The sequence below is a fragment of the Berghia stephanieae genome, chromosome 5 (assembly GCF_034508935.2).
Source record: "Berghia stephanieae isolate SIO BIC M18660-M18661 chromosome 5, UCSD_Bste_1.3, whole genome shotgun sequence".
NCBI classification, from domain to species: domain Eukaryota; kingdom Metazoa; phylum Mollusca; class Gastropoda; order Nudibranchia; family Aeolidiidae; genus Berghia; species Berghia stephanieae.
In genome coordinates, this window is record NC_088364.1 from 53,617,330 (window position 1) to 53,632,538 (window position 15,209).

Genomic DNA, 15,209 nt, shown 5'->3' on the forward strand with positions numbered 1-15,209 from the left:
AAATTAGCTGATCGCGGGGTCCCGGGTTTGAAAGTTATTGCCAACATTATGAGAGTCATTTAAATCGATCATATTTAAGGACGGGATTTCATGGCCTAATTTTAAATACGTGTCTTTCCAGAGTACTGCAGTTAACTGGTTTTCTGTTTTATGAAAACAACTCTTAATTGCTCTAAGGGTCGATTTACACTAAATCAAACGTGATTTGTTTACGCTTACAGGGTACGTATGTGGATTCTTCCATATTCCAGTCAAAAGTGCAGTGTCTTCGGAGCAAGTTTGAGGATGGCCACCTGGTGCCCCATTGTGGAACCATGAACTGGCAATGATTAACGATTCAATGAATTGTTTTAAAAAATACATGTGTAAAACGATTCAAATATAAACTATTATCATTTTTCATTATAATCATCACCTTCGTAGATCATCGTTGATTTTATCGTCTTCATTACCCATAATGATCATCGACGTCATCGTCATCACCAACATCATCAACATTATTATCAACATAATCGCCGTCGTGATTATCACCATCGTCATCATTATTTTTGTGGATACCGGCGATATATCAAATACTACTACTACTACTACTACAACTACTACTACTACTACTACTACTACTACTACTACTACTACTACTACTACTACTTCTACTACTACTACTACTACTACTACTACTACGACTACTCACTACTACTACTACTACTACTACTACTACTACTACTACTACTACTACTACTACTACTACTGATAATAATAATAATAATAATAATAATAATAATAATAATAATAATAATAATAATAATAATAATAATAATAATAATAATAATAATAATCACCATCATCATCATCGTCGTCGTCGTCATCATCACCATCGTCATCCTGGTCGTCATCATATTCATTTTTATTATTTTAAGCTACTGAAGCTCATAACATATTAAAATATTGTTACCATTGCAGCATATAAAGTGTGTTATAATTAAATTTAAATATCAAAATTCTAGTTTTTGCTTAAGATAAGACAATAATTTCAAGTTCTACCATTGCATGCCCATAGATTTATTTCTACCAATTAAACCATCAATGTTATATGCATAATCTTTAAATTAAGTGTTGAAGGACATTCGTGAAATCGTTTGCTGTCACTGTCATCCACTAATGTTTGTTTGTATTTGTTTTTAAGGGTTTTACGGCGCTTGCGACACAGTCAGATCATTTCAGCGCTAATAAAATGGAAGAAAATGAGATAGTAAAAACAAATTAAGATTTACAATTAAAGGCACACGAGAAAATTAAAACAAAGGGGAATGGTACAAATAGGAAACAGATGTAGATCCCAAGAGGACACTGACAGTGTTCTTAGTTTGAGATCACCTAAAAGTCTCATCCATACCCAAACACATGATCCAACACTCAAATGCTTACATTATACTGTCAAAACAACACAACAAAAACAAGACGATTTACAACGAGAAAAATATATCATCTCCCGACAGAATAACTATCCAGTTGAATTTTTCCCTCCCCGCCAAAGACCAAATCCATGGAAAAGACAAAACCAAGTAATATCATTCCAAGACAAAGACAGAAAGCAACTCAGAAAACATATAGGGGATAGAAAACACAGCAAGTGACCTCCAGCCCACCATGAAATCATTTGCTGTCATCCACTATAAGCTGATTAACCAGAGTCAGTGACCCCCTCTGGATCCCCGTAGAGCAAGTGGTTTTGATATTTTCGATGAAAAAAAAAACCCAAAAAGATGCCCACCTCTTTCCTGCCGCGAAGGTGTTCGTTGTTTTTTGTTTTTAAGGGTTTTATGGCGCTTGCAACACATTTAGGCTATATCAGCGCCAGTAAAAAGGAAGAAAATGAGATAGTAAAAAGTTCTAGAATTACAATAAAGCACCCAAGAAAAAGGTAAGACATTGGGGAACTGGGAACAAATAGGGATCAGATGTAGATTCCAACAGCATACCACCAATGTACTTAGTTTGAGATCACCTATAAGTCTCATCCGGACACAAGCACAAAATCCAACAAAGAGGAATACACTCAAATGCCTACATTATACATTCAAAATAAATATGATACATAACAGAAAGATGATTTACAAGGAAAAAAATATCATCTCCCAAAACAACTATGCATTCGACTGTTTCCCTCCCAGCCAGGACTCCGAACAGGGCCAAGTAATCTCATTCCAAGACAAAGACAGAAAGCATGTTGGAAAATAGATATAAGGGGATAGAAGACACAGTATGTACCTCCCTGCCCACTATGGGAGGCCAGGATCCCCACCCAGAGAAGGTGATTCAACACATTGTCACCAGATCTCCTCAATATCATGGAGTGATTTGGCCAAACTGTAATTGACCTCCACGAGGTGCCACTAGCTTTGGAACTTTCTGTGCCGTTGTAAAAGCCATGCGGCTATGTGGTCTTGTGGTATGAAACTCACCTTCGTATAAGAAGGTCCTGGGTTTTAGCCCTGCATAGTTGAGTCCTTGGAAAAGGCTCTTAACTCACATTCTCTCATCGTATTGAGTTTGTAAAATGAGTACCTGGCCGTCAACAGCGTTGTCTATGTCGAAAAAAATTGTAATATAGCCTAACAGGCGTCATGCCTCATCCTACACGTAAAGTGTTGGACAGGGACTCTTTGCAAAGCGCGTTGAGAACGTTTAGTGGATAATGCGTTTTATAAACCTCAAGGTTTTTGGGTTTTTTTTGTTTTTTTTTTTTTGTTTTGTTTTTTTTTTTTTTTTTTTGTTTTTAAGGGTTTTACGCGCTTGCAACACATTTAGGTTATATCAGCGGCAGTAAAAAGGAAGAAAATGGGATAGTAAAAAGTTCTAGAATTACAATTAAAGCACCCAAGAGAAAGTAAGACATAGGGGAACTGGGAACAAATCGGGATCAGATGTAGATTCCAAGAGCATACCACCAATGTACTTAGTTTGAGGTCACCTATAAGTCTCATCCGGACACAAGCACAAAATCCAACAAAGAGGAATACACTCAAATGCTTACATTAAAAATTCAAAATAACCAATATAATAATACATAACAGAGAGATGATTTACAAGGAAAAAAAATATCATCTCCCAAAACAATAACTATGCATTTGACTGTTTCCCTCCCAGCTAGGACTCCGGCCAGGGCCAGGACAAAACCAAGTAATCTCATTCCAAGACAAAGACAGAAAGCATGTTGGAAAACAGATATAAGGGGATAGAAGACACGGCAAGTACCTCCCTGCCCACTGTGGAGGCAGGGAACCCCACCCAGCTGGGGGGGGGGGGGTTTGTTTTGTCTTTTAATGCAGATTTCCTCTGGGTTGGATACTTGTGACCTCGACACCCTACATATCTCTATAACGCTTTCTTTATTGGAGAGAAATGGTATGTCTTTAGAAGGCTGTGGCATGTGCTAACTATGTAGCTTCTGGCCGAATTTATATCGCACATCGAGTATCATCTCATTAGATATCTCGCCGTCTGATAAGCAAGGCTCCACATTGTCATTATTGCATGAAATACTGAACAGATACAGTATTACTATCACCCATTCACGAGTAATAATTACTCCCTCGAATAATGCGAGTTCACCTACAATTCTCAATAAGACAAACAAGTTTACACAAAAATAAAATAACTGTGCAACTGAATAAAAGAAGTGTATGTAAAAAAAAAAGTTTATTGAGTAAAAGCAATTATTGACAAAATATAAAATAATAATAATTTGAGTTGGACAACAATTATGTTCCCGTTGACAAATATTAACATTTAGTTCATTTAGTCATCAGTGACAATGTATTTTACAGAAGGAAAATACACAGGAGATAAATTAGCAATGGCAACTACAGATGACTAACAGAAAAATCTTTTTTTTTACAGTTTTCTTGGTTTGCTCTTTTGGGCATTGCAACCCGACATTTTGGGGTCGCAGCAACATAAAAAGGAAAGATAGTGGAAAAGTCAATACATTTTTTATCTAGAGTAATTTAAAAATTAAATGACTTACATTGGAAGGTGAAATTTTATTGTCATTGTTTGTTTTTTGTTTGTTTTTAAGGGTATTACGGCACTTGCAACACATTTAGGTTATATCAGCGCCAGTAAAAAGGAAGAAAATGGGAAAGCAAAAAGTTCTAGACTTACAATTAAAACACCCAAGAAAAGGTAAGACAAAGGAGAACGGATTCAAATAGAGAACAGATGTAGATTCCAAGAGCACACTATCAATGTACTTAGTTTGAGGTCACCTAAAAGTCTCCTCCAGACACAAGCACAGGACCCCACTAAGAGGAACACACTCAAATGTTTACAAATCATATAATATAATGTGTAAACAAAACATAATACAGTGCATAACAGAGAGATGATTTACAAGGGAAAAAATATCATCTCCCAAAACTATACATTTGACCGATTCCCTCTCAGTCAGGGCGTCTGGCCAGGACCAGGACAAAACCAAGTAATCTCAATCCAAGACGAAGACAGAAAGCAAGTTTGGAAAACAGATATAGGGGGATATAAGACACAGTAAGTACCTCCCTTCCCACTATAGGAGGTCAGGAACCCCACCCAGTTGTAATTCTGTTGTCACTCCATAAAATGCATATAATTAAATGGATCCACCGAAGAAGGCCGGAAAAGATTCAAGACAATAAGATAGAATCATAAGATAAACTTGTTTTCGTCAATATTAACCTTTGATAAATTGTTTTGCCTTGGAAGAAGATGGGATTCAATTCTACCTAAGTGAGTAAGCATCAATTGTCTTGCCAGTAAAAAAGGAAGAAAATAGGATAGTCAAAAAAAATTTAAAGATTCCCAAAATTAAAACACACGAGAAAATGTAAGACAATGGTTCAAATATAGAACAGATTCCAAGAGCAAACTATCTGTGTTCTTCGTTTGAGATCACCTAAAAGTCTCATCCAGAACCAAGCACAGAACCACAAAAAGAGGCATACACTCAAATGTTTACAAATCATTATATATGTAAAAGAAAAAATAATAATACAGTATATAACAGACAGATAATTTACGAGGAAATAAATATCATCTCCAAAAGCTAACTATACATTCGACTATTTCCCTTCCATTCAAGGTATCAAACAAGGGCCAGGACAAATCCAAGTAATCTCATTCCAAGATAAAGGCAGAAAGCAAGTTGAAAACAGATATTGGAGGATAGAAGACGCAGTAAGTAATCCCTACCCACTGTGGGAGGTCAGAAACATCATCCAGCCTTCTTCGGTGAATTGGGTACGAAGCAAAGACCGTACCGCTGAGCCACGCTGTCCCCTCATGGTCTTGGCACCAAGGCGAAAAGGCACTGAATAATGGCTTTTAAAAAGGGGCCCTTGAAGTTAGCGACAGATAGTCAGATAGAATACAAGGGCCAAAGCAAAACTTATTTTGTGGAATATACATTACGTTCCTTGAAACACAACCGATTGAGTCCAGAGTGGACAAAATATAAAATTAAAGTACAAACATCTATTGGGGAAACTTACATCGGATTCCCTCTACATTTTATTCCACCCTGACAGCTGAGATATCACAACACACACAAACACTCATATCTTTCTCTATCCATCTCTCTTCTTCTTTCTCTTCTTGATAGTCTAGGCAGGCTGTGGCTCTACTGTAAAAACGATCCAACAAAAATTAATTTTAATCTTCTTTGATAAATCCGTCAGTCTACTCGGAACAATAAACACAAACACACAGACAAAAATAATAATGATAATAATAATAATAATAATAATAATAATAATAATAATAATAATAATAATAATAATAATAATAATAATAATAATAATAATAATATGTTTTGTTTTTGTTTTTAAGGGTTTTAAAGCGCTTGCAACACATTAAGGTCATATCAGGCCCAGTAAAAAGGAAGACAATGGGATAGTAAACAGTTCTAGAATTACAATTAAAGCACAAAAGAAAAGGTAAGACAAAGGGGAATTGGTTCAAATAGGGAACAGGTGTAGATTCCAAGAGCACAGTCAAAGTACTTAAGTTTGAGATCACCTAAAAGTCTCATCCAGACACAAGCACAGGTCCCAACTAAGAGGAATATACTCAAATGTTTACCAATCATATAATATAATATGTAAACTAAACATAATACAATACATAACAGAGAGATCATTTACAAGGAAAAAAAATATCATCTCCCAAAACTATAACTATACATTCGACTATATCCCTCACAGCTAAAGAACTCCGGCAAGGATCAGGACAAAACCAAGTAATCTCATTCCAAGACAATGACATGAAACAATTGAAAAGCAGGTACAGGGGGATAGAAGACACAGTAAGTACCTCCCTGCCCACTATGGGAGGTCGGAACCCCACCCAGAATAATAATAATAACAACAACAACAACAACAACAACAATAATAATAAAAATAATAATAATAATAATAATAATAATAATAATAATAATAATAATAATAATAATAATAATAATAATAATAATAATAATAATAATAATAATAATAATAATAATAATAATAATAATGAAACAGGATCATCTAGAAAGCAAAGAAATTGCAAGGTCCAAATGCAAAGTTTTGCAATGCAATACATACACAGTAGAGCCCCAATTTCCTACCAGATTCTAGTTGTCAGTTACATGGATGAATATTTTAGTAAGATGCCGACTACCTACTCGTATTCATGAATACTTCTGAACAAAAGAGAAAATGAGGCAAAAAATCTTTAAATCAAATTTTCCTCTGATTTTTTTCAGAGCAAGAATTTTGAAAATTGGTACTACATGAATCAGCGGACAACTTATTTTCTTGAACAAGACTGCGAGATGGAATAATTTTGCAATCAAACGTAACTTTTACCATAAATTTGACATCATGTGACGACAACAAATACCGGGTCTGTAATAATATGCAGGCACAACACCGGATTAAAAATGTTCATACACCAAATAGTATACACACACCGGATCAGGTTGCTATCCGGTAACCAGAGCGGGAGGTCACAATATTATAAGAAAGGTCAATCTTTTCCACCTCGATTTGTCAGATTGGCGTTTGATATTCTATCAAGGAGATCAAAATGTTGTATATAATGTTTTCTTAACGTTTAATGGTGATATTTGATTTCTATGAAATGATTATTGTAGCCAAGATTCTTGTATGGTATTCAGACCTGCCAACCCTTCACAATCCAAAAGTGGAATCAGACCGCCTGAAAATAGGAATTTGAGACAAAAATAAGGAATTTCACCTCTTTCACTCCCCCCCCCCCCCCCCCCTCTCTTTGCTCTATTATATTCTTACCATTATCATCATTTTTGGAAATCGGAATTTTAGAGTCAAATGACGGAATAGTACAAAAAGGAAGAGTAAAAATAGGAATGATTCCGCCAAAAGCGGAAGGGTTGGCAGGTATGGGTATTGTTACTTAATAATTATGATTATAATTGAATCTTTTGGATTATTGTTTTCAAATATCAAAATATTAAATCTTGGTCTATTTACTGAAATAATTCTGGCCAGATCAAAAGTATTCATGAATATTTTGATCCGAGATGCAAGTTGCAGATTCTTACTATTACTATTCGCTGCTTGTAATCAGTTGATTCGGAATTCATTCACTTATTCATCACAACTCTAATACACAGACTTGACAAACCCAGACCAGCCACTCCCATATGAGCCACGTCCAAAATATTTAGGGGTGACGTTGGATCGCAGCCTTACCTATCGGGTTCATCTCGAAGGGGTTGCCCGGAAGATAGAGAAACGCAACAGTCTTCTGAGGAAGCTGGCAGGATCGACTTGGGGCGCTAGCCAAGCGCTCCTGAGAACATCCGCCCTGGCACTATCATATTCCACCGCGGAGTATTGCGCTCCAGTGTGGGCTAGAAGCAGAAACGTTGAGAAGGTGGATGTAAAACTTCGCAAGTCGATGCACATAGTGTCGGGAACGCTAGCAACAACCCCTAGAGAATGGGGCCCGATAATGGCAGCGATCCAGCCCCCCGATGTCCGGAGGGAGACCATTATGGGAAACTGGCTGAGTGAGATCAAAGAGAGAGGGAATGGGGATACCCCTCTCATGCGCATAATGAACGGTGCCCCCGTTTCGAGCCAAATAAGTCCCGGCAACCCTTGTACGCAGAATCCCTGACTACGGACAGAGCTGCACATACGAGATGGAAGTCGGTTTGGACGAATTCAATCCCTCGTGGGGGCGGGGACCTACACTCCTCTAAGCTTGGTGAGAAGTTGCCAGGCTTTGATACCAGTAAGAGGAGACACTGGGTAGCTGCGAATCGGCTTCGGTCGAGGAGCTGCCTAACGGCCGGTGCGTTACATCAGTGGGGTCTAACTTCCTGTCCAATATGTCCATGCTGTGGGCAAGAACCCGAAACGGCAGAGCATCTAGTCGAAAGGTGTGTTGTGACGATGCTACCAGGCGGGTTCGCGACGGTGCACGAATGCTGACCGGACTTTGCTGATTGGGTCGATCGTCATAACATAATAGTGTGAACCATAAGAAGCTGCTGCCAAAATTAATAGTCAAACATTGAAAATTTTGAACACACAATATTATAGTCACCCTCACTCTCACCAAAATTTCACTAAGGCCACACATTGGTGTAAGAAACTTGTTGAGCAGTACATTACTTTCTTTTCTTAGGTGCCTCTGACATTATTTTTAGTAAATCATAGACAGAAATGACAAAGGACGACACGCTGTGCATTTCTCTACTTATTAATCTCTAACATGAAAATTCACGATAAATGAGCTGATTTTGTAAATTGGTAGCTGAGACCTAAAATTCTTATGTTTCAGGTTGTTTATTTTTTTTTTGTTTTTAAGGGTTTTACGGCGCGCCCAACAAATTAAGGTCATATCAACGCCAGTAAAAAGGAAGAAAATGGGATATGTTCTGTTTTTGTTTTTAAGGGTTTTACGGCACTTGCAACACATTAAGGTCATATCAGCGCCAGTAAAAAGGAAGAAAATGGGATAGTAAAAAGTTCTAGAATTACAATTAAAGCACCCAAGAAAAGGTAAGACAAAGGGGAATTAGTTCAAATAAGAAACACGTGTAGATTCCAAGAGCACACTATCAAAGTACTTAGTTTGAGATCACTAAAAGTCTCATCCAGACACAAGCACTAGTCACCACTAAGAGGAATACACTCAAATGTTTACAAAGCATATATACGTAAACAAAACATAATACAGTGCATAACAGAGAGATGATTTACAAGGAAAAAAATATCATCTCCCAAAACGAACTATACATTTGACTGTTTCCCTCTCAGCCAGGGTATCCGGCCAGGGTCAGAACAAAACCAAGTATTCTCATTCCAAATCAAAGACAGAAAGCAAGTTAGAAAACAGATATAGGGGGATAGAAGACACAGTAAGTACCTCCCTGCACACTATGGGAGGTCAGGAACCCAACCCAGAACAAATTGTGTATTGGATAGAACTGTAAATGTATGTCGTCATAAGGACCTTGTAAAAGATGATACCATTCTTGTACTTGTATGTTGCAAATTCATTATTAAAAGAAAATTGTGAAACTTTTAATTTTAGGTCAATTCACCACAATGGAAAGGAAGTAGGTGAAAAAATCAGAGGATCGTATATTTCAAGTTTAAAAAAAAATTAAGTGAGTCCCATTTCTGAAACAGATGTTGGGAATTGCTCTCTGCGGGATAAAGGGTCCCCGGACACACAAATGAACTAGGGTTTTAGTTTTGGTCATTGGGGTGAATTAATCTTGCCATTATTTTTTGAAACTGAAAATTCAGGAGGTAAAACTATATTATCTCAGTACAGACAATCATAGAATGTATAATGTCTCAGCGTATAAAATTCTGCAGTTATATGTAACAGCAAAGTGTTTGATAAAGCAATTGAGGTATGGGATTTACAAGAAAAAAGATCTCCAACCAAATTCATACCAAAGGCTACCAAGCTACGAGGGCTCTTTCATAATTAACCGAAAAATGCCTGTAAAATCCGCGTTTTTTATGCTATCAACAAAATTCTTGCACGTGTTCATACCTTGACTCGTCCTTCATTTCTCTACGTAACAGCCAAGTCTGTCGACACACTCTGCCAACGCTGCACCATGGAATAGATACCCTCTCGGAAGAAATTTCCGTCAAAGTTTCGTAGCCATTTCCGCACATGGTCAACAAGCGCTTCATCGACATCAAAGCGCTTTCCTGCCAGCTCACGTTTCAGTGGCCCAAAGAGGTGATAATCAGATGGTGCGAGGTCTGGACTGCGTGGTGGGTGTGGCAAAATCTCCCATCCATATTTCTCTAGCCAACCTTGCGCCACTCGTGCTGTGTGGGGTGTAGCGTTGTCGTGTTGCAAAATGACCCCGTTGGTCAACTGCCCTGGGCGCTTTCTGCGAATGGCCTCCCTAAGCTTGTCAAGAGTTTGGCAGTACCTTGCAGCATTGATTGTTTCTCCAGGTTGTAAGGTTTCAAACAGAATAACACCACGACTGTCCCAGAAAACAGTTCCCATTATTTTCTTTGCTGACCGCATGACTTTGAATTTCTTCGCGACAGGTGAGGATGGATGTTTCCATGTCATCGAATCTTGCTTTGTTTCTGGGGTGCAATGGTGCAACCAAGTCTCATCACTGGTGACTATGCTGTCAAGAAAAGTCACATCGTACCCTAGAAAGTCTCCGCCGGTGTTGGCAGTATGCCCGTGAACCCTGCGTGAGCTCTTGCTTCTTCTCAAAAGTTCCCTGCAGATGTCCAATCTTTGTTCTTTATGATTGTCTGTCAATTGCTTAGGATAGGAACCCATCTTGCGCTGACTTTTCTGTAGCCAAGTTCATCAAATACAATTCTATGGGCAGAAGTTTCCGAAATTTCAAGACTGCTTGCGATTTCATGAAGTTTCAACCTCCTGTCTTGACGAATAAGCTCATCAACTCGCTTCACATTGTCTTCTGACGTCGCAGTTATCGAACGCCCTCTCCCTTTCCTGTCTGTCAAGTCAGAATGGCCGGCTTCAAACAAATTACACCAGTGATAGACTTGTGTACGGCTTATAACATGCTCACCATATACACTCTGAAGTTCTTTATGAATTTCGGTAGGATTCAGACTTTTGGCTTTCAAAAAACGTATGACAGCTCTGATTTCCTCCTTTGACCAAGTTTCAAGGTGGGCCGCCATCTTTAAAATCGTCTAGAAATTCATTGTGCAAAATGATGCACTTCATAATTTCTGGGAATATCCGTAAGGAAATAAGGAATATCATGTCGTTTACAGAATTAAAAAATCTCCACTGGTTGCTGAGCAATGGGCATTTTTCGGTTATTTCTGAAAGAGCCCTCGTACTAGTAAAACAGTATGAATGAAAGATAAAATGTTGCTTGCGACATCAATGGGGAATATGAGCATGCAGCAAGAAAAAGTAAGATAATAAAGCTATGCATTGAAAATGAAAGGACAAATGTAGATCTTTAACTCTAAGTACTCGTGTACCAATTCTATAGGCAGACACAATGAAATAAATACATACTGAACATCTTGATATTCCACAACAGCGAACTTTCTTATTCATATAAGACAACAAAAACGGCAAGCAGCAGTGTTACAGGGTAAACAAAATGAAGAGGAAATAAGTTTCCATAAGTAATAACAGTATAATTTATGTTAATGTTAATGTTAATGTTGTTAAGGGTTTTACGGCGCTTGCAACACATTTAGGTTATATCAGCACCAGTAAAAAGGAAGAAAATGGGATAGTAAAAAGTTCTAGAATTACAATTAAAGCACCCAAGAGATAGGAAGACAAAGGGGAACTGGGAACAAATAGGGATCAGATGCAGATTCCAAGAGCAAACCATCAATGTTCTTTGAGATCACCTATAAGTCTCATCCGGACACAAGCACAAAATCCAACAAAGAGGAATACACTCAAATGCTTACATTATACATTAAAAATAACAAACATAATAATACATAACAGAGAGATGATTTACAAGGAAAAAAATATCATCTCCCAAAACAATAACTATGCATTTGACTGTTTCCCTCCCAGCCAAGGAATTCCAGCCAGGGTCAGGACAAAACCAAGTAATCTCACTCCAAGACAACGACAGAAAACAATTGGAAAACGGGTATGGTGGGATAGAAGACACAGCATGTACCTCCCTGCCGTATAATTTATAATCTTAAATTTGGCACAGTATGTTTTCCCATTATTAAAACCTTAGCAAAGTATTCACAAAAAAATTAGATTTTCATGTACACAACCGTCAATTACATATTGATAAAACTCTACTAATGATTCTTATTTACAGCTTAGTGTTCATTAAGCAGTGTAGAAATAAATAATCGTCAATAATAATAACACCAGCATTGGGCACCATAATCCTTATATCACTGTAATATTCACAGAAAAATTTAATATAATAATAATAACAATAACAATAATAATAATAATAATAATAATAATAAATAATAATAATAATAATAATAATAATAATAATAATAATATTAATAATAATAATAATAATAATAATAAAAATAATAATAATAATAACAATAGAACTAATGCTAATTCTAATAATAACAATCATAATAATGATAATAATAATACTGATTCTTTCTCTTTTAAATTAGAAGAAGGCATGTTAAGTTTCAAACATCAACATCAACAAATAAATAATCATGACCAAGAACATCTCAGTCATAAAGGACTTGAAAACAAGTCTGTTGCAGAACAGAGCAATATCAACATGAATGGAGAGTTAGGTGTCCGTGTACTATAGATAGATGGATGCCAGCAGTTGAGCTTCATAAAACTTGCAAGTGGTGTTAACTTACCAAAATATATCTAACCACTTTTCAGCATACGACCACCATACATAATGTAAGCGTTGCTAAACTTTTAAATCAGAATAAAGGATCAAAGAGATTTATTTAGCCATCTATGAGAATAATGTGACACAGTTGAAAAGTCCAGCCTCTAATATAGGCTCAAACAGCTTTACTGTTGTCTGAATGGACTGTAAGATGTTAATCACCTTTAAAAAGACCCACCCCCCCCCCCCCCCCCCCCCCCACCCAAAAAAAAACAAACAAACAGCTGTATAAACAGCAAAGCAACTCTTTTCTAAATTATAGCTTTTGAATTATGAAAAGTTGACAATGACAAAGAGAAGGAGAGAAAAAATGACCACTCAAATTCTATTCATTCAAACCAGTTTCACTATAATTTTTGTTACTTAGTTTTCAAAATTCATATAAGTCAGTGAAAATGAGGATGATGGGATAGTAAATTTTTTCTACGATTATGATACAACTTTTGCAGACAACATAAGATAGAGAGGACTAAATCAGAAAGGGAACATTCTATCCAAGTCTTTAAGTTCCAACCAGACAAAGCACCATGGCCAAGAGAGATACACAAATGTTAACAACAAAAATACAAAATAATATGCCAACAACTGACAATAATACACGAAAGAGAAATTATTTGCATCAAGAAAAAAATCCACCTCTCATAAACCTGGCTATCTCCATCTCAGCAAATGAACAAGACAAAAAAAACAAACAGGTCCAGTTTTCAGTTAGGGACAGAAAGCCACGTGAAAGGGAAAACTGTCTATTAGTATTAGGGGAGAGAAGATTGAAAAAGCAAGGATGGACCTATAATGGACCATTGGATTCATTGAGCAGCATTACTCAAACAAAATTCTCCACTCACTGTATAAAATGTCACTGCTTTGGTCAACTTTTTCTCAAAATTTAAATCTAATTATTTTCAGTTCCACAGTAATTTGGACTTTCCATCATTATAACATATGGTTGACTTTACAACTTTACTATTGCTTACGTTGACTTCACACTCAATTTACTTTGATCAAACACGGAAAAAAAAAATTCCTATAGGCAAAGACATTTTAAAAATAAATTAATAGTATTTCTATTTCGTAATGGCACATTGTATTAAATGAGACATTGGATAGCACAAGAAGCAATCATCAGTCTCATTACCTCTTATCATCCAATGTCCACCACATTACCCATTTCTTTCATTTTCATTTGGAGATCAAATTAATCCATTCTTCTGAGCTATCTGAAGAAATTTTTTGAGAATGGCCATTTCTAGTGCATTACAGAAAAATACATTTTATTACAGAGACAACAGATTTTCTACTTCTTCATCATCTTTAAGAAACTTTTGCATTACAATTAAAAATTCTATCATTAAGTACAGTACACACCGCTTAAGCTGATCTCATGTGGACAAAGGCTAAAAATCAATTTATCTGAAAAAAAAATTGAAGTAAATAATCAGTACACCTTCCATCCTCTCTTCCCTTTTTATGTAAAAAAATAAACATGAAACAGGGGCTGCATTTTTTTGCTTGTTATTTCTTTTTAATGCATTTTCTGTAAGAAAGGGATGAAGGTTAGAAGTGAAGCTCAAGAGCTGGCGAGGTTTGTTTTGTTTTTTTTTTTTTTTAAAGGTTTTATGGCGCTTGAAACACATTTATGTTTATTTTTGTTTTTAAGGGTTTTACTGCACTTGCAAAGCATTAAGGTCATATCAGCGCCGAAGAAAGAAAATAGGATAGTAAAAAGTTTTAGAATTACAATTAAAGCACCCAAGAATAAGTAAGACAAAGAGGAATTAGTTCATATAGGGAACTGCTCGATATGTATTTTTTCCACTTATCTTGGGGGCAGGACTGGGTAAAAAAATCTGACTTGAGAATCAACTTAAGCAGCATGTAGTGTCAACAGTATTAAATCTTCGAAATCATGGCCAAACAGTTTACTGAACATATTTTCCTGTATGTGACTGTGACAAGCTACATGTCCATGCATCTTTAACAAATTCATGAAACTCGATTGGATGATAAATTGGAGCAACACACAAAGAGAATATGCTAATTCAATTTCAATGAAGAAACTAAAATTATAAATTTATTTATTTTAAATATTCCTTAACAATATTAACTGCATCTTGGCACTAAAAAATAGTTTCCCCTGATGGTTTGGTATTAGAGATCCATTGTATTACACATTTATCAGGGAAACATTTTCTAAATTATGTTACATTCATTTTCATGAGACATCGGAATGAAATGCAAACATTGTTTTAAAAACTGCCCCATCCCAAAGTTCAAATAATTCATTGAAATACATAGA

At 36.3% G+C, this 15,209-nt stretch overlaps 1 protein-coding gene across 1 annotated transcript in view; it reads left to right on the forward strand.

The window, feature by feature from the left end:
* Positions 1-707, forward strand: part of LOC144974159 (gamma-butyrobetaine dioxygenase-like) — a 27,369-nt gene extending 26,662 nt beyond the window's left edge. Inside the window, exon 14 of the mRNA XM_078917074.1 lies at positions 222-707. Coding sequence (XP_078773200.1) covers positions 222-329 — 108 coding nt within the window. The 3' untranslated portion in view covers positions 330-707. The remainder of the gene's footprint in view (positions 1-221) is intronic.
* Positions 708-15,209: the final 14,502 nt, after the last annotated feature.